The sequence below is a fragment of the Hyperolius riggenbachi genome, chromosome 5, assembly GCF_040937935.1.
Source record: "Hyperolius riggenbachi isolate aHypRig1 chromosome 5, aHypRig1.pri, whole genome shotgun sequence".
NCBI classification, from domain to species: Eukaryota; Metazoa; Chordata; class Amphibia; order Anura; family Hyperoliidae; genus Hyperolius; species Hyperolius riggenbachi.
Window position 1 is genome coordinate 20,348,529 of NC_090650.1, and position 27,409 is coordinate 20,375,937.

Genomic DNA, 27,409 nt, shown 5'->3' on the forward strand with positions numbered 1-27,409 from the left:
TAGAAAAGCCAGCTGTTATCACAAAGCCCCTGGAAGATAAAACCGCCAGTGCTGGAGAAGATGTCGTCCTGAAATGTGAGATGGACAAAGAAGACATCGACGTGAAATGGACCAAAGACGGCAAAGTGCTGAAGAGGAGCCAGAAGTATGAGATTGTCCAAGAGGGGACCGTGACCCAGCTCATAATCCGCGAGGCTTCATCTAAAGATACTGGAGAATACGTCTGTGAGACCTCTATCTCCAAAACAAAAGCAGCCGTTCAGATCAGCGGTAGGTGTAGCCAGATATACCGTAATATACATTATTATTTATGTAATTTTGTAACTTTATTCTCCGTCTGTGAAGACTTTCTCATACATTTCTGGCCTTCACTACTCCCTCCCTTCATTTCTATAAAAAAAAAAGCACCAGTGTCCAGGTCCCAATTTACATCACAGGAGCCTATAGGCGCACAAATGTCCTGGCACCCTAAACTTCACCCTCCATGAACTTACAAACCTCCACCAAACTGCACCGAAAGTGTGCTGGCTGTCCCAGCTGTCACTCCTCCCTTACTTCCCTAGCCCGTCATAGGTAGCTATAGGTGCCCCTTAGTATTCGGTAGCCAGAGGTTCCCTCAGTATTAAGTAGCTAGACGTGCCCCATGTATTAGGCAGCTACCGGTGCCCCCGACTGAAAGGAGACTCCGCTCGGGACTCTGCATAGGGAAGGAAGGAGGGAGGCACTTGGGGAGGGGAGGGAGCCGCCTTTCCATCATCAGGCGCCTGTAGGCTCATGCCTACAGTGCCTTATTGGGAAATTCAGCCCTGCCCTTGGCAAAAGTGGATAGTTTTGCCAAGTATATGCCAAATAAAATGCGTTCAGGAAATGATTTTGAAAACAAAGAAACCCTGGGAATACCCTATGAGGAGATGGGCTAGTCCAAAACCTGTCAGTTCTGTCAGGTTTTCACTGCTTACTTTTTCGCTGGAGTGCCCCTTTAGTCAAACAGGGAGGTTGTCTTATATTTGGTTCAACCTATGTGCTTACCATTAATTAAAATTGACCATTTTCTACAGTTCCCCTAGAAGGGATGATTTCGGCTACACAGGGTCGGCTTATACTTGAGTCTCTCTTCACAATCTACTACTTATTAGAGCTGTGAAAGAGGAGGTGTACTGAAAAGTAATGAATTAAGTTGCTTTTTTAAAAAATCCTCTATAATAAACTCCCTGTATCGCTGCGTCCAGCTGTCCCTGTGTCCCTGTTTTTTGCTACTGCGCATGTCTGCACTAACGGACAGCTGGATGGGACCAGGGAGCGAGGTGGGCGGGTGCGGGCATGCTCACTGGCAGCGGCAGGAAAAAGACCGGGCTTGGGTCTACTAGTAAATAAAGAAAATTACTTCGTAGATTATTTTGTCAGTGTGTGTCCATTGTAAAAACACCCAGATTTACATTCTGAAATTTTTATAGGTGGTGACACCTTTAGTATTGACAGGTGATCTGTGCTGAATGTTTGTGTGCTCTGTTATCCGAAGCCAGTAAAATTCTGTTGGAACAGAATGCTCTGAGAGGAGAATTCCGCATAGATAGATAGCCTAAGTTGTTTTTTTTATATATATATATATAATTAGATTTTTATTAACAAAAATAATACATAACAGAATATAACAAATCAACATACATAACTAAACAATGAATAAACAAAATAATAAAAACAAAAAACAACAAAATTGAAAACCATCCTCCTCAGAGAGCAATAATTCTTTATACTCATCAGAATTTATAAATTCAAACCATCAGACCATTTTATACGATAGCTCTCCCATCTATCCAACCGTAACGCAATCTGTTCCTCCACATCTTTAAACTGGTTATTAACCCTACCTATCCACCCACCAACAGAAGGAGAATCTGGACGCCTCCAAAATGCTGCAATTATACTCTTAGCAGCTATGAGCAGCTGAGGAATAACTGACTTTTTATAACTGGAAATGGACATGCCAGAACAATGTAATAGAACTTCTAAAGTATCACTCCTAATTTGATATATCTTAAATGTATTTATATACAATAAAATTTCCTCCCAAAAAGATCTTAATCGGGGACAACTACAAAAAATATACACCATAGTACCCTTTTCCCCACACCCCCTCCAACACCTATCTTCAGCTCCAGGAAACATTAAGGCCAACCTAGCAGGAGTCCTGTACCATCTAGATAAGATCTTAAAAAAATAGCCAAAGTTGTGACATTACTGGGAAGGCAGGGCTACATACTGGTTGGAAGGGGTTACATTTTAATTGTGAAGTGTGCAGAGCAGCCATGTCAGTGTTTGGCAAAACTTGGTTCCTTTAGCTCCCAACAAAATTAAATCCTCTTCTTTGCATCTTGAGAGTTCTGCCTGGTTATCGGTGTTTGTTTGCTCATTGCAGATAAAACTGTTTTCTTCTCTTTACTTTTCAGGAGAGTACAGGCTGATTTCGGCTTTACTGCCTAATTTACATACATAATAGCACGGTTTTAGACTTGCTGTGAAAAAAATAAAAAAGGAACCTGGTCAAACTATTAGCAGACTAGCACTATATGCACCCATGTTTATCTTATCGTGTCACATTTCAGTTCAGAAAATGCCTTAACCTTTCCCAGCTTTATCCAAAACTACAAAAATTGATGCTGATTCTCGCAAAAGCTTTGGTTGAGGGAAGATTCCATGCAAATTATTTACAGGAAAACAAGGAAAAGCCAGCACCATCAATGATAAAGCTTCTGCTCTTTTATTGCATAAGGAAATCCTAGCAAATAAAGCAACGTTTCAAGGCTGCACACCTCTTTGTCAAGCTTGCTGGAAATCGAGATACACACTAGGTTTCAATAAACATCATTATATAGTATACATGGTTAGCAGCATCCAATAAGATTTGAATTCATCTGCCCCAATCATAACAGTCCTATGCTGGTGGACCTGATGGGGAACTAATACGCCGCTGCTATGATAGGCTGCAGCGCTGTGAAACCACCCACCTGTTCAGCCCCCCACTGCCTGGCCAGTCGCCGTCCTCCTGGGTCCGCCGGACGTCACAGCGGGTCCCACCCTCCACGCATAGCGTATCTGGTGGGTTCCCCATGTGTAAACAGGCAATGGGCGGAGCCTAAGCTCCGTCCCAGCGTGTCTCGGCGGACTCTGGAGACGTGAGCGGTTCTCAGCCGCTGACGTCACCAGTTGAAAACAGGACAGGCGGCGCCGCCAGCCAATCAGAGCCCAGCCACACACCAGGAGCGTGGCTGTCGCCTGGCAACCATAGTAAACATGTCGCCAGTACGGCGCCACCATTGTACATCAACATTAACAAATATCAGTAGGCATTCCACCCAACTATCATCATAAGATCGCAGACTACAAATCCTCTCTGGAACAGAGAGAAAGCACCAGTACAGGAAAAGAGCAGCAGGGGGGGAAGAAAAAAAAAAAGGAGAGAGGGGGAAAGAAAAGGAGAAGAGAAATAATAAAGAGGGAAAGAAAGAGGGATGACACATTCTATCGTACTCAAGGAACAGTAAACAGAGTATAATCAGAACGTGTCATATAACTATCTATCAGGACATCATCACATGTTAGCATGACCCTATGACGTCATATTACCAACACTCCACCAGGGTTCCATGTGAGAAGTAAGGCTGGGCACAATGGAGTCCCAAGTTAAGTATACCAGGTTACAAAAAAGGTAATAGATCAAGCTCCCTATTCAATCCTCTTGGCTCCATTGTGCCCAGCCTCTTAATCCAATAAGCCTCCCTCCAAAGCAGCTTCTTAATGCGATTACCTCCTCTCCTAAGAGGTACTATCCTTTCAATGACCATAAATCTAAGCTGGCTAACATGGTGACCCATCTGTGCAAAGTGATATGCTACCGCCTGATCCGTTAGTTTTTCTCTAATTGCATGTTTGTGAGATGATAGGCGTTTTTTAAGTTTTTGTGTAGTCTGACCAATGTATAATAGGCCACATGGGCATTTTAAAGCATAAACTACGTAATCTGAATCACATGTGTAGCTTAGATTTATGGTCATTGAAAGGATAGTACCTCTTAGGAGAGGAGGTGATCGCATTAAGAAGCTGCTTTGGAGGGAGGCTTATTGGATTAAGAGGCTGGGCACAATGGAGCCAAGAGGATTGAATAGGGAGCTTGATCTATTACCTTTTTTGTAACCTGGTATACTTAACTTGGGACTCCATTGTGCCCAGCCTTACTTCTCACATGGAACCCTGGTGGAGTGTTGGTAATATGACGTCATAGGGTCATGCTAACATGTGATGATGTCCTGATAGATAGTTATATGACACGTTCTGATTATACTCTGTTTACTGTTCCTTGAGTACGATAGAATGTGTCATCCCTCTTTCTTTCCCTCTTTATTATTTCTCTTCTCCTTTTCTTTCCCCCTCTCTCCTTTTCTTTTTTCTTTTTCCCCCCTTATTGTTCCCCCCTCCTTTTTCTTCCCCCCCTGCTGCTCTTTTCCTGTACTGGTGCTTTCTCTCTGTTCCAGAGAGGATTTGTAGTCTGCGATCTTATGATGATAGTTGGGTGGAATGCCTACTGATATTTGTTAATGTTGATGTACAATGGTGGCGCCGTACTGGCGACATGTTTACTATGGTTGCCAGGCGACAGCCACGCTCCTGGTGTGTGGCTGGGCTCTGATTGGCTGGCGGCGCCGCCTGTCCTGTTTTCAACTGGTGACGTCAGCGGCTGAGAGCCGCTCACGTCTCCATAGAGTCCGCCGAGACACGCTGGGACGGAGCTTAGGCTCCGCCCATTGCGTGTTTACACATGGGGAACCCACCAGATACGCTATGCGTGGAGGGTGGGACCCGCTGTGACGTCCGGCGGACCCAGGAGAACGGCGACTGGCCAGGCAGTGGGGGGCTGAACAGGTGGGTGGTTTCACAGAGCTGCAGCCTATCATAGCAGCGGCGTATTAGTTCCCCATCAGGTCCACCAGCATAGGACTGTTATGATTGGGGCAGATGAATTCAAATCTTATTGGATGCTGCTAACCATGCATACTATATAATGATGTTTATTGAAACCTAGTGTGTATCTCGATTTCCAGCAAGCTTGACAAAGAGGTGTGCAGCCTTGAAACGTTGCTTTATTTGCTGGGATTTCCTTATGCAATAAAAGAGCAGAAGCTTTATCATTGATGGTGCTGGCTTTTCCTTGTTTTCCTGCTGATCGTTCCAGAGGGCTGCTGGACTACTAGCCGGGCACATCTAAGTGAATAATCCATAGAGGGTGCTACTACACTACTACTCACATGCAAATTATTTACAAAATATTTGTTGTTTCTCAGAAAAACCCAATCACTTCACCAAGGAGCTTTCTGACATCAAGACTGAGGAAGGAGAAGAAGCTGCATTTACCTGTGAGACAGAGAAAAGACCCACCACCGTAAAATGGAGGAAAGGCATCACTGAACTCAAGCCTTCCAAGAAATATGACATCACACAGAAAGGCAATGTCCTAAGTCTGACCGTGAATGACCTGGAGAAGAGTGACAGTGACACCTACATATGTGATATTGGCGATGCACAGAGTAAGGCTTCACTCTCCGTAAAAGGTATGGAGGCCAACTTATGCCAGTCTTGTAACCCTCGCATTAATTTCTATTGTCATTTTATACAGCACAATTTTTATAAGATTGTCTAGTAACCTTAAAGAGGAACCCTAACTCAAGATTGAACTTCATTCCAATCAGTAGCTGATACCCTTTTTCCCACAAGAAATCTTCACCTTTTCTCCAATAGATCGTCAGGGGGGTCTGTATGGCTGATATTGTGGTGAAACCCCTCCCACAGTGTGATGTCATGACTATGGCCCTGACATTTTGTTGGCTGTGAACCTCGTTGCATTGTGGGACATAATAGCTTTTTCCAACTGCCAAGCAAGCAGTATCTCCCTCTGTGCATAGAACTCTCAGTAACGAACATTCCATACAGATCACCATGCATGACTGAAGAGGTTACCCCCCCCATGATAAATTTCAGAATGTAAATGAGGGAGAGGAAAGATTTTACAATGGGCAAACGCTGACTAAATAATCTGTAAGTTAATATTGTAAAAAATAAGCAAATTTTATTCATGATGTTATTTTCACTACGGTTTAAGTAATTTGTGTAGATGACTATCCTACTGTAGGCGAAGGAATGCATTTTAAATTATACAATTTTTCACAATAGCCTTAAGATCGGCCTCCCAATTTTTAATGAATATAATTATTCGACTTCAGAACTGTATTGCACATCTGTACTTTTTGAAATACAAATATTGTGAGGACCCGACTGGCTTGATCCTGTATCTCATGTCTGTCATGAAATTGGGAGCTTCTTTCCTAACACAAAGCTTTATCTGACCAGTGACCATGCCACTTTCTCCCCCTGCTGAGATTAGCTCTTTGTAGCCAGCACTGCAGCTTCACTTCCTTCCTGCTTAGTGAGGAAAAAAAACCTTTAACCCCTGAGTCCCACCTCCTCCCCAGTGTGCTTATAGAATCTTATTTGCTGTGTTGTCTTCTACGTATTGTTCGCATGTAGCTCAGTCACACTGCTTTGAAGCAGCACTACTTATGGAAAAAAATTAATACATTCCAGATGTTGCAGGCATTTTAGCTGCCTTTTTCAAAGTTCTTTTTTCAGCTGGAATAAAAATGTCTCTTTAGTGACATATTACTATATTAAAGTATTTACTATAAAAGTTTTCAGGTTTTACATATTTGAATGAGATGTGCGTTATACAAAATTCAGAGACCCTTATTCAATTCACTTTTTCTCTTCCATTTTCTTCTTCGTGATCTTTTCACACCTTATGCATAAAATGCCTATTAAGCCTCCGGCAAGCAAGAAAATACTTTTGACAGCACTTTTTCACCTACTTTTTGGTACTTTTTGAATTGCAGAGTGCTGAAGAGTTATTTAAAACAGAGGATGAAAAATGATCTCCAAAGGAGAATATTTTTTCACTTAACCACATAAGGACCGCAGGATTTTCATATGATCTGTGCTGGGTGGGCTCTTCAGCCCACAGCACAGATCAGGTTTTAGTCAGGGCGATCAGACTTCCCCCCTTTTTTCCCCACTAGGGGGATGTCCTGCTGGGGGGGGGGGGGGTCTGATCGGCACTGGCTATCTGTGTTTAGCGGGGGGGGGGCTCCTCAAAGCCCCCTCCGCAGCGCTATTCCCCCCTCCCTCTCCTTCCCTCCCTCTCCTTCCCTCTATGGGCGGTACAGGACGGCGATCCATCCTGTACCGCCTCCGATAGGCTTCAGCCTATCAGACGGCGGCGATCCCCGGCCAATCAATGGCCTGGGATCGCCGATCTCCTTTACGGCGCTGCTGTGACAGCAGCGCCATACGCTGTAAACACCGGGGATTTTTTTCCCCGGGTGTTTACATTTCGCCTGCGAGCCGCGATCGGAGGCTCGCAGGCTGTTCAAGGAGACTTCCTCCGTGAACTGACATGGAACGGCCGCTCGAACGAGCAGCCGTTTCCATGGAAACACCACTGCCACCAGCTGCCGTTGGCTGGTCGTTAAGTGGTTAATGTAATGTGTGTTTATTAAAGGGACCCCGAGCAGTGGCAGAAATGAAGAGTAAAAATCCGCGTATGCGCAGACCTGTCACGTGGCGGCCGGCGTGATGATGCCATGCGTCTTTAACCAGGAAGAGCCGGCCCGACACCCGGCCCAGGTGTAGCCTGTAACGGGGGTCGGCGCAGGCTGAAGGAGAGGAGCCAGCAGGACGCCGGGGGACCTCACCACCTACGGTGAGATAGACGAAGCCCCAGGTAAGTGTACTCTTTTCATTTCTGCCACTGCTCGGGGTCCCTTTAAGTTTAGCTTTTAATACTGTATATTCTGGTGTATAAGACGACTGGGCGTCAAAGACAACCCCCCAACTTTTCCAGTTAAAATCTAGAGTTTGGGATCTACTTGCCGTATAAGACTACCCATCTTACAACGCACACCAAATAAAAATTAAAAAAATCATATACTGCTGCTATGTATGAACAGTTACTGGTGCTGTGCTGTATGTGGTACCCAGTATATAACAGTAATAGCCGATTCACTAGTTGGATTGGTCAACTCTCCCTTTCCCTAAGTGGATTGGTCAACTCTCCTTGTCTACCTGTTTATCAGAGTGGTATGGAAGAATAAATCACGCTGTGTCAATAAAACACTCCTCTTTCATCCTTCTGGCCCACCCTTGTATCCAATTCACCTCCTTCTCTGCCTCTCATATCCCAGATGTGCACCTGCACCGCTTCACTACAGTCCTCAGCAGCGAGATCTGAGAGGTGATAACAGGATAGGGCGTATCACCCACTCAGCATCAATGACACCCGGCGTATAAGACAACCCCTGACTTTTCAGAAGATTTTCAAGGGTTAAAAAGTAGTTTTATATGCCAGAATATACAGTATTTAAAAATTTACAGGTTAAGAAGTATATAATATATATATTAAAAAAAAGCTAATTTTTGGAATTCCACCTTCTGGTTTAGCTCGAATGTTTGGCATCTAGACCAGATTGTTCTCTTCCTTTGTTTAACTAGGCAAAAATAAGTCCACAGTTTTAAAAGAATAGTTAACAATCTGACACTAAAGGTGGCCACACATCTCTCGATCTGCCACTGGGTCAACCATCAGATAGATCCCTCTCTGACCAAACCTGATCATAGAAGAATATATTGCTTGCCCACACACTATTGGAAACTGTCCTAGCCACAGCCCTCCTCCCCCTTCCTCAGGCCCGTGGTGAATGTTGCACGTTAACCTTTCACACCAGCGTGATTCCTCATGTCCTCCTGTGTCGGCATCTTTTTAAATTGCCACTGTGAGGGCCTGCACCATGTGACACTCTTGCATGTTGTGACGTCATTACATGCGGCAGTGTTTCATGGCGCAGGTGCTTGCGGTGGCAATTCAAAAAGATGCCAGACACCAGAGGAGGTGAGGATTCATGTTGGAGGAGGCAACATCCACCACAGGCCCAGGGGATACAAATTCACTTTGGGGGAGACCGGCCAAGGGTCTTTCTTTTATTGGGGAATGAAAAGCTGTGACTACCACACTCCTGAACAAGCCCTTTCAACCAACATTCTCCAGAATGCCAGATCAATCCTTTTGACCAATTTCAGCCAGAAACTGATCAAAACCATTGATCGCATGGCCATGATGTGACATCACTTTCTGCCAGATTCGATCATTATAATCTAATCGGCCAGTTACCAATGCCAAAAACCAAGCAATACATAGACACCCTTAGTCAGAAGATTTGGCCTTTATAATGTTGGGCACCAGAACTTAATGTAAAGTATAAACTCAGTGTAAACAACCATTCAATTTAATTATCTGTAAAGAAACATTTTGAAAAATGTTGTCTTTTTTTTATCAAGGTAAGAAAGGGAAATACTGGCTACAGCTTTTGTTCGCTGTAACATGTTTTACCACTTTCTAGTGGTGGGAAAGAGAAAGCCTACCCTCTATATTTTTATGGCACATTAACTTTGTCCACAGAGTTCATTGCAAATTTGAATCATGAGAGCTATTTATAATCATACCAGTACCAAAAGTTTAAATATTAGATGAGTTGGATTTGTAGTAATTAGCCTGTAAATTAATTCTCAAATGTTGAACCTAAATTTTTACTAACCTACACATTTTCATTAGATCATTAATGCGAAATTTGGTGTGGCTTATAAATGTATTGTACGTGCTGGCTTGCTTGCTGTAGTCTGTTTGTAACTTGTTTATAATCATAGCTTAAAATCTAGAAAAGAACATTGTCTCGTAGAGTAATTACTGAAGAACTCTGAAGACTACTGAATGGGTTAAATAAGCCACTAGACCACCAGTCCTACCCCATCCTGGATTCCCATTTTTGAACTCTCTATGTGTATTCATTTTAGGCAAAAAAATTCTTATAGTAGAAGATCTTGAAGATGCTGAAGTTTATGAAGGGGAAACTGCAAATTTTACATGTAGAATTTCTCCAGCAAATTATGGGAAAGTTTATTGGTTCCTGGACAAAACCCCTCTACATACAAATGAAGTCAATGAAGTTCAATCACTACCAGGAGGCTATCACACCCTGTCGCTCAAACAGCTTAGAGTCAAAGATTCCGGCATGGTCACGTTTGAAGCTGGTGATCAAAAAACAACTGTAAAATTATTAGTTAAAGGTAACAATGGATTTGTGCATGGTGTAGATTAAAATAATAGTAGAAGATGAGCGAAACTTCAAATGATTAAAATGGTGTAATTTCACCAGTTGTGTTTGCAAACGTCAATTTGTTTAAAACTAACGACACAGAAATATGAGAATTAACCTTTATATAACAATATTTCATGTGTCATTTTCAAATATTTTTTGTAAAAACAATTGGCTATGCTGCTTACCAGAACTATAAGCAATGGGCCAAATTCATGATATAGTTTTTATTTGTTTTGCACAAAGTCCTTTTTTTGGAAGACTGAAGAAAGAAAAGTTTACGTCTGAAAGTCTTCCACTTTTCAGAGCTAAAACTATTTAAATATATTTGCCATCTTAAATGTTATCTAAGTAAAAAAATGTGGCATCATGAAATATCGTAAAATGTAACATTTGTTGCATCTCCAGAAAAGTTTGCTTAGGAAACAGAAAAAAAAAATTTCAATGTCCTGTTATTCTAGAGAAACCTTCTCTCACCAACTTGGAGGTGTCCCTCGGGGAAAGTGCTACTATTGTTTGCCAAACCACAAAACCAAGTGAACCCGTTTCTTGGTATAAAGATGGCAAAGTGGTTAGAAACTCTTCAAAGTATCAAATAAGTATAAATGGATGTGAGAACAAACTGATCATACGTGACGTGACTGACAAAGACAGAGGCACGTACATCTGTGAATATGGGACTTGGAAGAGTAGTACAGTTCTTGATGTTAAGGGTAAGGCAAGACCAACAAGAGTGCTTAAAACGTAATCTAGAACTAATTCAAGATCCCTGTGGGAACTCAGCAGATTATTGCAACTGTGAATGCATCAAACAAGATTCTGAAATACCTCTAGAATCATAAATAAAATATTTTTTTTGTCTGAATTTGTTGCTGGATTTCAGTTCCCGATGTTCATACAGTCATGGATATATGCTTTCTTTTTTTTTTACTTCTGACCAACCTTTGGAACAACCGAATGAGCAAAGAATATAAGCAAAAAGTTCATAATGCATAATTATAAGCAAGAAGCATATAATAAATCAACTTTTTTTTTTTTTAAATTTGTTCCTCCGTAGGAAGAAGACATTTTCTGTGGTCACTTCATTCTAATGCTGTTTTAATAACCTGTTTTTAAAATTAAAATTGAATTACAGTTTTGATGAATTCTTTACTCCTTTCTATTACTGGACATTATAGGAGATTCCAGGAAATATTTGATGATCTCATTTTTCTTTCCAAGAAATGTTCACACTCATGTTGCATTTTCTGTTAAGTTCTTACTTGACATTGCTATAACACACATTGATATGATGTGATGTGTGGTCACTTCGAAGACAGAAACCCGAACTGCCAAACTAATCTTATGCCACAGAAACTACACGTCTCTAGCGAATGCACTCATCACCCGTAACTCCCTTATCTATTCATCACCATTTACCAGCTTTTATTAATTTTTGTGTGCATGAAACTCTTGAGAAAAATTAAAGGTGCTTTTAACTTTTGGTAAATGGACTAGGCTGCAAACCTTGTGTTGTGTAAATGCGTTTATTAGTACCTGGTAGCGACAAAATGGTATTTTGAATGTTATACCGTAATTTGAATAATACAAATATTGGGAAAACCTTCATACTGTTGCTATGAATCGGTTGTCACATACACCTTTCACGCCCCTAGGATAAAGATGTATTTTGAACTCAAAACAGGTCACCCCTGGAACAAATTTGTAAACAATAGGGAGGAGCTTGAATTTTTGGCAGTTATTTTCTTTTTTACATTGAAATTTGCATTTAAGCTTCAAAATTATAATCAAATTTTTGCAATGTACACATTTTTGTGAGACTCTGATTTTTTTTTAAAATTGGAATTTCTCATGCCCTTTTACTTCAGTCTACTGGAATGGGGGTCAGGGCTTAGTGTATTTCTGCAAGAATGCCCATACATTTTTTGCATATATACAGTATATATATACTGATTTGACTTTTTGCAGATATTCTCCATTCTCCAGCCATATATTTTTGCATATATTCTCATTTGTGTGATAATGTGACATTTTCATAAAAATTATGGCGAAACTAAACTCGCCCATCACTAGTAAACAATTAAATGTTGAAAATTACAGTCATGGCCGAAATTGTTGGCACCTCAGAATGTTTTTCTGAAAATCAAGTATTTCTCACAGAAAAGTATTGCAGTAACACATGCTTTGCTATACACACGTTTCTTCCCTGTGTGTGTATTGGAACAAAACAAACAAAGGATGGCAAAAAAGCAAATTGGACATAATGCCACACAAAACTCCAAAAATGGGCTGGATGAAATTATTGGCACACTTTCAAAATTGTGGATAAATAAGATTGTTTCAAGCATGTGATGCTCATTTAAACTCACCTGGGGCAAGTAACAGGTGTGGTCAATTTAGAAATCACACCTGAAAGCAGAAAAAAAAGAGAGAAGTCTTAGTGTGTGCCACACTAGGCATGGACAACAGAGAGAGGAGAGAGAACTGTCTGAGGACTTGAGGACCAAAATTGTGGAAAAATATCAACAATATCAAGATTGTAAGCCTTCGGCAAAGTCCTCCTTCTTGTGTCTCCTAACTGTTCATGCGCCTCCATTACCGTACACCCATCCCTATGGATCTGAGTGAACTCGACTTGCCTAATCTCCATGCTCCCATCTAGTGACTAAGCATTACCTTGTACACATACTGTGCCATGTGATCTGGTTTGCATGTATTCCTGTATTGTCTTATTGCTGTATGTCACCCCAAAATATTGTATGTATCCCTATTTATTGTCCAGCGCTGCGTAATATGTTTGCGCTTTATAAATACAATAAATAAATAAAATAAATAAGTTTACAAGTCTATCTCCAGAGATCTATATTTGCCTTTGTCCACAGTGCGCAACATTATCAAGAAGTTTGCAGACAGAGGAACTGTAGCTTATCTCACTGGACGTGAATATAAGAGAAAAATTGATGAAAGGTTACAACGCAGGATAGTCCGGATGGTGGCTAAGCAGCCCCAAACAAGTTCCAAAGAAATTCAAGCTGTCCTGCAGGCTCAGAGGGCATCAGTGTCAGTGCGAACTATCCGTCAACATTTAAATGAAATGAAATGCTGTGGCAGGAGACCCAGGAGGACCCCACTGATGACCCAGATGTAAAAAGCTACTTTGACAAAATGTACTTGAGTAAGCCAAAATCCTTCTGGGAAAATGTCTTGTGGACAGATGAGACCAAGATAGAGCTTTTTGGTAAAGCACATCATTTTACTGTTTACCAAAAACATAGTGAGGCCTACAAAGAAAAGAGCGCAGTACCTACAGTGAAATATGGTGGAGGTTCAATGATCTTTTGTGGTTGTTTTGCTGTATCTGGTACTGGGTGCCTTGAATGTGCGCAAGGCATCATGAAATCTGAAGATTACCAAAGGATTTTTTGTCGCACTGTAGAGCCCAGTGTCAGAAAGCTGGGTTTGCGTCTAAGATCTTCTGTCTTCCAGCAGGACAATGATCACAAACATATGTCAAAAAACACCTAGGAATGGATGTGTAATGATCCGCTCAGCTGTCTGCACAGGCAGACAGCTGTTTGACCATTCTTAAGTCTGTGGGCTACAGGTCTCTGGAAAAGAGACCTGTCTTCACTTTGCAAGTTTCAGACCTGCTCTGCTGCTGAGGGATTTGCATACGCTTGTCATGCAAATTGCCTAGTTGCCTCCTTTGAAGGCTTGCAGTATAAATACCATGTGATCCCACAATCCTTTGCTGGTCATGAAGGTGTGTTCCTGCAAACACTCCTAGAGTGTCAGCATTGCTGTTGTTTGCTAAGATTATCTTAGAGTAATTCCTGGGGACTGCACTAGGCAGTCCTTCTAGTACAGTCAGGTTGTATTATCTGTATTGCCTGTCTTGTCTTGTCCTTGCGATTGCACTGTCGCCAGCGGTTGACGATGGTGAATCGTTTGGTCCAGTACCTGGATCGCACTTGCCCTAGCAGTAGTGGCAGTGGATCTCTCTAGTCTATGTCTTGGAGTTTACCGTAGCTGCGGTTGCTACTGGTTACTCCTTCTGTCTGTCTTGCCGTGTGGATCGCACTCGCTCTGGCGGAAAGAGCAGTGGATCCTGCTAGGCCTATTCCTGTACTCGGATCACACTTGCTCTGGTGGAAAAGAGCAGTGGATCCTGCTAGCTCTGTTTCTGTACTTGGATCACACATGCTCTGGTGGAAAAGAGCAATGGATCCTGCTAGCTCTGTTTCTGTACTCGGATCACACTTGCTCTGGTGGAAAAGAGCAGTGGATTCTGCTAGCTCTCTTTCTGTACCTGGATCACACTTGCTCTGGTGGAAAAGAGCAGTGGATCATGTTTGCTCTGTTTCTCTACTTGGTTCACACTCGCTCTAGCGGAAAGAGCAGTGGATCCTTCCTGTCCTATCCCTGAACCCGGATCGCACTCGCTCTGGCGGAAGAGCGGTGGATCTTATCTGCCCTCTTCCTGTTTTCCATTCGTCTGTCTGGAGCTAACGCTTGCGGTTGCCTGAGGTGAGGCAGCCGTTTAGCAAGCGTTCCTGTTTTGTTTATTGGAGTTCCTTGGTTAGTTAGGGTGGCACGCTTATCACTGGGCGCCTAATGCGTGGTGATCGTGCTAAAACGCATTTGCTGTTGCGAATGAGTGCGGTGTTCGCGTTTAGTTAGCGTTTGTTATTTTTCTTATTGTTCTTGTTTGCTGTGCCTTTTGCTACTCTCGTGCTCTGTCCTGCTCGGTCTTGTGTCACTTCTGGCAATCGCCTCTCTTGCGATTGCGTTCCCACTTTGGTTCTGTTGTTGTGTGTTCACCGTCGCTGGGTGGCGACTAGATTGGTGGACGCGCATTTATTCTGTCTCTGTGCTCTCTCTCTTTAAGGGCTTTCTTGCTCTGCATTGCTTCCCCACGTACAATTCCTATCTGGCATCTGTGGCAGTACAGAGGGGTTGTTCCTCTGTTCTTCACAGCTCCATCTGCCAGCAGGAATTCCCCTCTACAGGTGCATTGCACCGCAGCTGGGTTCTCTCAGATTATATGCTTGTGGATGATTTCCACAGTGTCAGTGCGCATCCTGTGCGCTGACCTCGGAAATAATTCCACAATCGTTACAGGATGGCAACAAAGTGCTGGAGAGTTCTGAAGTGGCCAGCAATGAGTCCAGATCTAAATCCCATTGAACGCCTGAAGGGAGATCTTAAAATTGCTGTTGGGAAAAGTCGTCCTTCCAATAAGAGAGACCTGGAGTAGTTTGCAAAGCAAGAGTGGTCCAAGATTCCGGATGAGAGGTGTAAAAAGCTTAGTGATGGTTATAGGAAGCGACTGCTTTCAGTTATTTTTTTCCAAAGGGTGTGCAACCAAATATTAAGTTAAGGTCCCAATAATTTTTGTTCAGCCCATTTTTGGGAGTTTTGTGTGTCATTATGTCCAATTTTCTTTTTTCCCTCCCTTTTTTGTCTTGTTCCAATACACACAAAGGGAAGAAACCTGTGTAAGCCAAAATATGTGTAAACCAAAATATGTCTACAGAAAAACATGTGTTACTGCAATACTTTTCTGTGAGGAATACTTGATTTTTTGGAAACACTTTTGGGGTGCCAACAGTTTTGGCCAAGACTATGATCAGTTGACATTGCTTTCATTTTCTAGGGCATTTTCTTTATGTCCTTTATTGAATTTTTGGTGTCTTCCCAGTTAATTAGGAACTAAGAGGGCATCACCTTCAACCGCGACTAAACTCAATTTGAACAATTCAAATTGTAATAGCAATTTTCACCATGTGCTCTATTCACAAAGTGTTTTTACCGCATTTAGTAATGCTGAAAACAGCTGATTTTACCAATCACCTTTCCAAATTACAGTTCACTAAACCTATTACTGCACTGAAAATTAGAGTTCCTAACTAGTAGGGTACATTACCGACTTGTGCGGTAATTGCCTCAAGAAATGTCAAGAAATTGCAATTCACAAAGATTTCCCCTCATGAAGAGATTGACTAGGCCAAAACCTGTCAGTTCTGTCAGATTTCTACTACCTAATGTAAGTGACAGCAGCATAGGAGAAAAGTTTTCATTTTACTCAGGAAAAAATGAACTTCTTTTTTGTTTATGTTTGCACAGTTTTAAAATTTTTCGCCATAGTGCCCCTTTAAGGACCTATATTAACATTAACAGCCTCATTATAGGATACTTTATGACACTTTTTTTAAAAAAAAAAAAAGGTTAATATATAGGTGTTTTTAGAAGTTTACATATTAATTAAGCCTAACATAAAAGGACTCATTTAAATATAATGATTATCAGTTTTGAGGAAACGTTTATACATTAAAAGCTAAATCTTTAATTGTAAGTTTGCCTGGTGACTTGACTGGAAATGTCTTGTTAGCACACTCTCCTCTCTTATTTAAGAAAATGACCTTTTTAAATTTCTTTTTCTCCTGAGTTTTCTCATAGGGATACTTTTTCGTATTGTATTCAAAATAACTTATCAGCACTTTTCAATTGAAAAAAAGGGAGGTGAAAGTACTAGCAACATAATTTTGAGTATTTTCTTGCTTGTGGGTGGTTTAAAAGTCAACTAGGAGAAAATGCAGGAGAAAAAAAAATAATGGGTCAAGTGTCTATAATATGCATTTTAAGCCCCAACCAAGTAAGAAAATACTGAAAATAATTTTCAACTGCTTTTTAATAGTTTTTCAGTTTCAAAGTGCTGAAAAGTTATTTTAAAGAGAAGATGAAAGACGATCTAGGAAAAACTCAGGAGAAAAAGCCAATTGAATAAATGCCTAGAAGTTGGTATGGATAGGTGCTCAGCTTCAGCACGTACAACTGCAGAAAGGATCTTTTAATTTCAAAAGTTCCATTTGGAACAAACTACTTATACATTACAGTAATAAACATGACTTACTGCATATACTCAAATATAAGTCAACCTCATGTATAAGTCAACTCCAATATTCGACCCTCGTAAGCCAGATTTTTTATTGACTCAAGTATAAGTCTACCCAGAAAAGTTAATGGCTGCACTTGGGTGCCAGGAAAAATTAACAACTACTCTTGGGGTGGGAGAATTCAGAGCTGCACTTGGAGACCAGGAGGGGTTAATGACTTCACTGCATACAGTATTGCAGCCATTAACCCCTCCTGTCCCATAAGTGCAGCCAATAACTCCTCCAGGCCCCCAAGTGCAGCAACTATTCACTCCCTCTCCTGCAGCCCAGTATTTCCCTCCTGCCCCTTTCAATGTTAATTGTTGTGGCCAGGACTTTCAGACCTATGTTTTCCTGGCATTTCCTTTATCAAGAAAGTGTCACTTACCACGGGGTAAATTGCTGCAAATGGGAATGCCACTAATAGTACTCATGACTCAGTCTTGCTTGTTACTTTTGTACAAGTCGACTCCTATTCTCTAATTTAGTGAGTCAGACCTAAATTTCTAGACTTATACTCGAGTATTTTATAATTTGCCTTTAGCTGGAGTAGAAAACCCTTAATATCCCGTCTCTTATGAAAGTGTCTTGAGCACATGGGGAAAAAAAACACATCTAAAAGCTTGGTTATGTGACACTTATCAACAAGGAGACAAACAGTAGCATTGAATTTGAATTGTTATTTAAACAAGGACAATCACCCCTTTTTCAAAAATGTCTCTTATAATAACACAATAATTGGAAATGTTCTAAAGAAAGCACCCCTAATGTTCCTTAAACCAGCCTGAATCCAGAGTGAAATGACCAGTACATACAATGCTTTTCCAGTTTTTCCTCTGGATTCTCGTATAACACATTGTACTCTTCCACATTTCAGCGGTGCAAGCTTACTTCAAACGGGAAGTGCAGAGTGCAGAGGCCGAGGAAGGTGCGACAGGAACACTGTTCTGCGAGCTGTCCAGTGAGAAGGCTGAGGTGCTATGGAAGAAAGATGGCAAGCAGCTGATGGCCGGCACCAAGTACGAGATGAAGGCGAAAGACCGAAGAGTGGAATTACAAGTCCACAACGTGGTACAAGAAGATGCTGGAACGTATATTTGTGAGACTGGAGAGCTGAAATCTTCTGCCACTTTGACAGTGAAGGGTGAATATACATTTCTGTTTTATAAACCTTCAAGCTGCTTTCACACTGGCGTGTTGCATTGGTCGATTTTGCCAATACTATGAAAGTCTATGGGGCTTTTCATACCTGGCACGGTGCGATGCACTCTGCCAGAAGTGCCCGATTTGCCGCAAAAGGAACAACGTTTTGCTGGGCAACATGCACGTCGACTTGCTGCGAACCAGAAGTTATGTAAGTCTTTGGCAACGCAGCTTTTTTATTTTATGGCATTTACGTCGTGGCGCACATGCGCAGAAGCATATTTTTTTCAGTACACTTCCGCACAATTCGATTTCCAGCCACAGGAAGTGGGCACTAGACAGCGTCACTTCCTGTATGGCTTGCAGCCAGAAGGTGCATTACCTTGCATTGCCAACGTAATCATCAATGGCTATTTTTAGCGTAGTGGTACCATGTGTTCATAGCACCACAATGCTCTAATACTGCCGGTTAGCAGTGTGAAACCGGCCTTAAAAGAGAACTGTAGTGAGAGGTATATGGAGGCTGCCATAATGATTTCCTTTTAAGCAATACCACTTACCTGGCAGCCCTGCTGAGATATCTGCCTGCAGAATCACACCAGAAACAAGCATGCAGCTAATCTTGTCAGATCTGACAAAATGTCAGAAACACCTGATCTGCTGCATGCTTGTTCAGGGTCTAGGGCAAACAGTATTATAGGCAGATGGTCATCAGGATAGCCAGGCAAATGGTATTGCTTAAAAGGAAATCAATATGGCAGCCTCTATATACCTCTCACTACAGTTCTTCTTTAAGGTTCCCCAGTCATGGGAATGGGAAGTGAATGGAGATTTGTCTTAATAGGTTTCTGCATAGAATTTCAATGGTTTAATTTTATGTGCAGCTGTTCAAGTCTTGTTTAAACGAGGTCTTCGCAATGAGAAGGCCAAAGAAGGCAGCTTGGTAAAACTACACTGTGAGATAAGCAAGTCCGGAGTCCCTGTGAAATGGACTAAAGATGATCAAGTGCTGGTGAGCGGTGAAAAGTACGAAATGAAGCAGCAAGGCACCACAGTGGAGCTTATCATCTTGAAGGCAAAGCCGGAAGACTCTGGTGACTACACTTGTGATACCGGTGACCAGAAAAGCTCATCCCATGTGACTGTTACGGGTAAGAACCATGGCATGCCGTAAAGCTTTTGTGCTTGCTTTATCATTTCTTTTTAGGTCTTAAAATTTGATTCTGTGCTTTCATGGCTCTGAGCCGCCAACATTTTCCAGCCGTGAGCATCCTGACAAGTAGCTCTCCGGTGCTGTTGGCTGCAGTTTTCTCAGAAAGCATGGTTTGTGGTTGTTGCCTCTTGGCTGTAGTAAAATAAAATTTCAGAGCTGTGGCTAAGTGGGTATTGCGTTTGCTTTTAAGGCGCTAGGCTCTCAGCTCCATTTCTTGGCCAGTACTGTGTCGTTATTGTTCTTGTTTAACTGACTTTACCCTAAATTGGCTCTAGACTGTGGTAGGGGACAAGCGTATTGGACTATACTGTAGCAATGACAGGGACATTAGAGCATGAGCTCTTTTGAGGGATTGTTGGTGGATAAAATAATTCAATATTCTACCTAATAAAACCCCTGTCTCTGCGTCCCATTTCTGTGTGTGTCCTTGCATCTGGCCTACTGCACATGTGCCGCAGGGACAGCCGTTGTTTGGACGGGAGCAGGAGCGGGAGCAGGACAGCCAGTGGGCCGGCCGGGCAGACATTTGCGTGGCGTGTGCAGGCGACGGACAGCCATGCACATGCGCGCTGACAGGTGGCAGCAGTGACAGACCTAGAGCCCATTATTAAACGGGCTAAGGGCCCTAGTATGCTATAAAATGCTGTGGAAAATGACAGTTGTATCAAAATGCATGGCGGACTCAAAGCGCCAGAGCTGCAGCCAATAGGACGTGCTCTAAAGCAGTGTTAGGGAGACTTGCCTAGGTATCCTACTGAATAGGTGCTGGCTTACCGAACAGGCAGAGCCGAGATTCGAACCGTCACCTGTGTCAGAGGCAGAGCCCTTAACAATTACACTATCCAGCCACTCTTTTTGTGGCATACGCATGAAGGTTACAGAAAAGTAGATTACAGTAATTACATTTGCTTTACTCTGATTCTTTATTGTGGCTTTGCTGTATGCAATGAACCTGTGCCCAACTGTCTGTGGAGCAAGAAATTGGTCCTACATTGAAAAGTTTTCCTACTCCTTTCCCCTTTACTACATACTCCCATTGACCAACTATCACTAGACTAGACCAATCCTCACTAATTCCATCACCAACGTCACATGACTCGAGATGATAACAGCTAGCCAATGGGAGCAAAACAAGGAGGTAGGAAGGGGCGGGCACAATTTACAATTCGTGATTCTACTTCATAAAGAGTTGCACAGGTTAATGTTGGATTTAACGTGGTATTAAACTCAAATTTCATCTATGCTCTAAAGCATTAAACACAGCATAAGACAGTGCTAAAAACAGCTTTAAGGTACTGAAAGAGTTAAAGCTCTAGCTTTTACCTCATTTAGCTGCTAATTGATAAGCTTGCCTTTGCTGGCCAGCATTATCAGATTGTTTTGGAAGTGTAATAAACTGCGCAAACACAGTAGAAAAGTTACTGCTATATCCAGGGGGAAAGCAGGTAACTTTCTGTCCTTTATTTGATCACAAATTACTAACTTATGAGTCAATCTGATATTTTTCCCTCAGCAGGCAATGATATCAGCTAGCTTCAGTGAGACATAAATATGCATTCAAATAACATCAGAGCAGTCTTATAGTGTTTCATAATATTTGTTTACTGTGTTAGATGCACTAGAGCTTTAATGTAATTTTGAGTGTAATTATTATTATTATTATTATTTAGTATTTATATAGCGCCGACATCTTCTGCAGCGCTGTACAGAGTATATTGTCTTGTCCCTAACTGTCCCTCAGAGGGGCTCACAATCTAATCCCTACCATAGTCTTATGCCTTATGTCTATGTATGTATTGTTTTATTGTATGTATTGTAGTCTAGGGCCAATTTTGGGGGTAGCCAATTAACCTATCTGTATGTTTTTTGGGATGTGGGAAGAAACCGGAGAACCCGGAGGAAACCCACGCAGACACGGGGAGAACATACAAACTCCTTGCAGATGTTGACCTGGCTGGGATTTGAACCTGGGACCCAGCGTTGCAAGACGATAGCGCTAACCACTATGCCACTTTAAGATTTAGAAATCTACAGTTACCTATCATTTCTTTCCTAATCATTGTCCTAGCTCTTCCTGTTCGCTTTAAGCAAGACCTAAAAGACTGTGAAGCTGAAGAGGGTTCTTCAGTCACGTTGTCCTGCGAGATCACAAAGGCCGATGCCAATGTGGTCTGGAAGAAAGGGGTCACAGCTCTTCAAGCCAGTGACAAGTATGAGTTCAGGCAAAAGGAAGCCATAGTAGAGTTAGTCATTCATAATGCAAAAGCAGAGGATTCTGGGAACTACACCTGTGACACTGGAGACCAGCAAAGTTCTGCACGGGTCAAGGTTCGAGGTAAGGCTGCACTTTATGTCACTTTCCTTTCTTTTGCACATTTGAATTTAACATTTTTCATTATTCAAGGGAGGAGGTCATTAGGACCGAAAGGAACTCTTACTAAAAAAGCTATGGTAGATATAAAATTGCTGTTCTAAAGGAGATACAGTATTAGAATTTTTCAGCTTTACATGAGCAATAAAGATCTCCCAGGAAGCATCACTTCTGCTCAATGGGTCACTATGTGCATCATTTTTTATGTCCCTGAAAAGCCAATCATATTATGATATTAAATAATCATAATAGGACCTTCTGCAGATTTGCATGTTAAATCCTTTTAACCACCTTAGCGGTATGGACGAGCTCAGCTCATCCATGACCGCTGTGGTGGATTGCTCAGGCCCTGCTGGGCCGATTTTCACAATTTTTTTTAAAAGACGCAGCTAGCAATTTACTAGCTGCGTGTTTGTACTGATCGCCGCCGCTTGCCGCCTATGTGCCGCTACATGCCACGTTACAGGCCACCCCCCCCCCCCAAGACTCCTTGTGCAGCCTGTCCAATCACCGCCAGGCTGCGCTATGGGGTGGATCGGGACTCCCTCCAACGCGATGACCTGGATGACGTCATCCCAATCGTCGCCATGGCGACGGGGGAAGCCAAACAGGAAATCCCGTTCTGAACGGGATTTCGTGTTTGCTCTGATCACCGGAGGCGCTTGAAAGGGGTAGGGGGATGCCGCTGCACAGCGGCTATCATGTAGCTAGCGCTAGGCTAGCTACATGATTTAAAAAAAAAAAAAAACTGCTGCGCCGCCACCCTGGCAATTTTAATAGAACGCCAGGGTAATTTAAAGCCACACATTTTTTGAAAGCTTATGATGTGGTTAATTTGCATTAATTAGCAATGCACAAAGCTTTGTACATTGCATTTCTGTACATTTTGCAGTTAATCTATTATTATTAATACTTGGCTGGCTGATCCTGTAGTTCTTTCTGCCAAGGGAGTGGGGGATGCTTTCCCAGCGCAGAGCAAATTACCTTACCCCACAGACCTCCTTCTTTTGCTGCTGAGATTCTGTCTTTGTGACTAGCACTGCAGGTGTAATAAAGCATGTATCCTTCCCTAGTGTTTTTTTTTTTTCTAAAAGCCGTGTGTTAGGGTTGTAGCTACAGTTCTGGCCACAAACGGTTATTTTCTAAATAGCACATGGGCAGAACAAGCTCCTTGCTAACAGGCAACAACTGACTGCAGCTCCCTTCTAGCTCAATCCTGACTACATCATATGGTTGGTGAGCGATCAGAAACTTTGTCCAAATTGAAATAAAATTGAAATGTCATCTTTACAAGGAAAGGAGCTTGAAAACCTCTTCATTTTGATGAATATTGTATTGTGGAAAACTAATCCTTTTATTTCTAATTTGTTTTACAATGTTCCACCCAAAGAGCTTCCAGCCCACTTCACCCAGGAGCTCACCCAGCAGAAGGCCAACGAAGGAGAATCTGTCACACTACAGTGTGAACTCAACAAGGCCGAGGCTCATGTAGAGTGGAAGAAGGACAACAAGGCCATCAAGCAAAGCAAAAAGTTCAAGATCCGCCAGGAAGGCTTTACATCTGAGCTAGTCATACGCGATCTGGTGCTGGAGGATGCTGGAAACTATTCTTGTGACTGCGGAGACCGCCAGACGACCGCTACAGTCACTGTAACCGGTAATATGATTTTATCTTTATATCTGTGGAGTTTGAAAGGTAAATCTAAAAAGCATTCCTTGTTAATTGGGGTAAAGGAACTGTATTCTAAAGGTTCAGACTCATCCACTTCCATTTATGACTCTTCCACTTTGCCATTTCTCCTACTTCCTGCTGCCTCTGCCTCGACCTTAGCAGGAGGAAATGAGAGAGAAAGTGGTAAATATCTAACAGGCATTTTAATAAATGGAATTAGATTAATGCCCCAAATCTTTAGCGCTAGGACTTTTCTGTTTTGGGCACATTTCAGGGTCCAATTTATGTTGGACTAAGGTCACTCCTCTTACCTCGGTTGAGATTGCAGCTGTAGTGATGGCCTGAACAGTTCACCACGGAACAGTTCCCGGTGAACTTCCGCGATTCGCCATTCACATTTCATGCAAGCTTTTTTGGTCAAAATATTGCATTTGCATTTAACATCAAAGTCAATGGCCGCCTACTTTAGCGGTTAATAGCAAAGCCCCAGTATATGCTAAAAGAAGCCCCCAGATTTGCAGGGTATGTTAAAGAGGATAATGGGAACAGCTGTCCTTCTTAACGGTCCTTCCTTAGTGGCAGAGCTGCATTGGGGAGCGGCTTGTGGTGGTGGCCAGCAGAGATCTTCAATCAATGTAAGAAGATATTGGCGTGGGTCATTTCCAAGGATATTGACGTGGGAACTTTTTTTTTTAAGGTTATGGTTAATTAAGAACATTAAAGGACCTTTTTCATGGTTGCGTTTTTATTTCAATTTAACCCTTTGTGGAAATGGGTAAGGGGTACTTTGTACCCCTATACTCATTTCACCTGGAGAGGGGGCTGGCATCTGGGGGTCTCTTTCTTAAAGGGAACTCCCAGATGCCACCATGACCCCCCCAGGTGTCGTCGGACCCCACCTCCTCACTTGATCCTCCTCCGCCATGCCACTGTCTGGGATTTGTACACTTTTCACACCTTTTTTTTTTTTTTAAATTGTGGCTGCAGAGATGCCCTTAAAATTTTAGAAATTCACCTTCCCATTAAAATTTGTGGAGCTTGCTGGGAACAGTTGGTTCACAATTTTCACGGTAAGTTTGTGAACGCAAAATTTAATGTTCAGCCATCACTGTGCAGCTGGTCTAATCAATCTAGCCCAGCTTCATTCTACTGTATAACCATCCTATCTTTAACATAATAACCTCCTTCAGGGGTACACTGTCAGATATCATTGATGTGTTCCCTTCCGCCGTACATGTTATAAAATCTTATGTCTGTTTTATTTTCCCCGCCAGTCTAGCTGTAGACTTATAGAGAAACATTATCAGGTAACAGGTCAAAAGGTAATATTTTGTCTGCTCCCACCCAATATGAATCTTCATCAGGTTGTACTTCAGTTGAGCTCTTTACACAAATCCCAGCCTTCATGTTTAGCACACAGTATGCAATTCCCAATTGACGGGAATCAGACAATTATTTCCAACATGTCTGATCCACTCTCGATCAATAACCGGAACAATTTTCTAAAGTTATCATGGGAAAACCACTCCCATTATCGATTGGGAGCAGTTTGGAAATGTATACTCGGTACAACTTCCCGTCAGATTACCCTTCAATCGGATGGGAAATTGAACCGTGTGTACCCAGCATTACATCTGTGAGATACTTCTCCACGTTATCAATGCTGAAAAAAGAATGTTTGACTTTTATAACCTGAAATTTCTGGAAGTAGTGCTCAAATGAAAGTTTCACAAATTTGCAGAACTATGGTTGGATGATTGAAAATTATATTGACATGTATTACATAACATTTACTAAGAAAATTTAGAAAAAGCAGAACGGAAGTTTAACAGGAAGTTTTTATTTTGTTATGTCAGAAACTTACTTTTTCATGTATATTATAGTTTTAAATTGGTTGTCTGAAAAGGAGACTTTTTCTCCTGTTGGTGAACATTTTTACTTTAGTTTCCATTTTAATAAGAACATTTTACATTTTACAAAATTGTTTACTGTTTAAAATAAAGGCTACCAAAGGTAGCTACTAAATAATTCCAAGGTCCAAAAATCCTAAACAATTAGGATATTTTCAACATAGTATTTAGAAAGGCAACTACGCTATTTTCACACGTATCTTTGCATTACAATTGCTAAAATGTAAATATAAACCATTTATTTATTTTTTAATTATTTAATCTGTCAATCAAATACGTCTTTAAGGGTTCATGAAATCTAGCAAAGAAAAAATTGTAGACAATTTTAAGAGATTGATTTAAAGGGTTATGATGAAATTTAGAGATGTTATTTAATACTTGGGGGACTTATTCTTTAAACTATGGGCTGGTATGAGGATTTTCACTGCAAATTTAGATTTTTAGGAAAACCACCAACTGTTTTAGTACTAAGCTGAGCTTTAAAAAAAGGAAAATTACTTTGAACATAATAAGTAAGTTTATGTATATGAAATTGCTCCCATTGCCCCAAAGGTGAGCAAGAAAAAAAATAAGGAAACCCTTTCTTTATTTGAGCATATCGTTAATTGTATTTTTCTATTCAATGAAAAAATTTTAAGGGAAAAAAAGCATTTGAATTCTGTACTGTTTTAAAGGGGTGTTTTTAATCATTTCTTCACTACCTCCTGGTTTTTTTATCACATTTGCAGAAACACAAATCACCCTAATTTTTTTACTGAATTTTCTACGTAAATTACTATTAGGTTGGCTTTTACTAGTTAGTTTTGGGGCTTAGATAAATCCTTACTTTTTGACCAAGTCTTTTTCTATCGACGGCAAAACAAAGAACATACTGAATTTATTTTGCAATCTTCAGCTTTACCCCCACAATTCAAAGAAGAGCTAAAGAGTGAGAAGGCAACAGAAGGTGAAAAGGCTGTTCTTCGCTGTGAGTTGACAAAACCATCCACCAGCATAGAATGGAGAAAAGAAAATCAAATACTCAAGGCTGGTACCAAATATACCATGAGACAGGAAGGTCTCTTTGCTGAAATAATCATTAACAATCTTGAGGAGAATGACGCCGGTCATTATACATGCGTTTGTGGAGAACAGCAAAGCACAGCCATTCTTACTGTGAATGGTAAAATATTTGAGATAATATCTATATACTTTTTAATTTCTAACCTCTTGATTTACCTGTTTTTCGACAGTAATCATTTGTGGTTCGGATCTTAACAGTTTTAATAAAAGGTTGTGTCATATATATGGCTGGCATTAATGGCATAACTAAGAAACTGAATAAATACTGCGACACATTAATGGCACTACTGAGGAACTAAGTAAATACTGTGACTTGTTGCACGGTAACCTGATAGTGTGGCTTTTGCATTGTCTTCTTATTAACCGTTAGAATATCTTCTTCAGAAACAAAAGACTAAACTTTGCGTCAATATATTACCCATCTCTTGAGGTCCGTTTAAACATTTTGGAAATTAAGGTCCCTAACAAACTACTTTAAAAAAATAATTGTTTGAGTTTCTTCCAAAAAACCTTGCAAATATTTTACCTTTGCTTTTTGTAACTTTTACATGTATTAGCTCTTCCAATATACTTTAAAGAAAAACTACTCAATACAGAATCTACGGAAGGAGAAAATGTCACTCTTCGTTGTGAGCTTACAAAACCAGCTGCCACTATTGAGTGGCGAAAAGGAAACACGACCTTGCGACAAAGTGAAAAGTATAAGATGGAGTTAGTAGGTTCAGTGGCTGAGCTGGTTATTCAGAATATTGACTTGAAAGATGGAGGAAATTATACCTGCTTATGCGGTGAGCAGGAAACCACAGCAAACCTGAAAGTCAAGGGTAAATCTTTTTATTTTTTCAAGTTTTTT

The 27,409-nt window shown here is 41.4% G+C and overlaps 1 protein-coding gene across 16 annotated transcripts in view; it reads left to right on the forward strand.

The window, feature by feature from the left end:
* Nucleotides 1–27,409, forward strand: part of OBSCN (obscurin, cytoskeletal calmodulin and titin-interacting RhoGEF) — a 511,999-nt gene that overhangs the window by 165,563 nt on the left and 319,027 nt on the right. For 12 of the 16 annotated variants that reach the window (XM_068235137.1, XM_068235143.1, XM_068235140.1 and 9 more), the window contains 8 exons: nt 4–270; nt 5,337–5,603; nt 18,063–18,329; nt 19,213–19,479; nt 21,610–21,876; nt 23,303–23,569; nt 26,390–26,656; nt 27,114–27,380. In XM_068235137.1, the coding sequence (XP_068091238.1) occupies nt 4–270; nt 5,337–5,603; nt 18,063–18,329; nt 19,213–19,479; nt 21,610–21,876; nt 23,303–23,569; nt 26,390–26,656; nt 27,114–27,380 (2,136 nt within the window). The remainder of the gene's footprint in view (nt 1–3; nt 271–5,336; nt 5,604–18,062; nt 18,330–19,212; nt 19,480–21,609; nt 21,877–23,302; nt 23,570–26,389; nt 26,657–27,113; nt 27,381–27,409) is intronic. The other 4 variants (XM_068235147.1, XM_068235151.1, XM_068235152.1 and 1 more) reach the window with 2 other exon arrangements.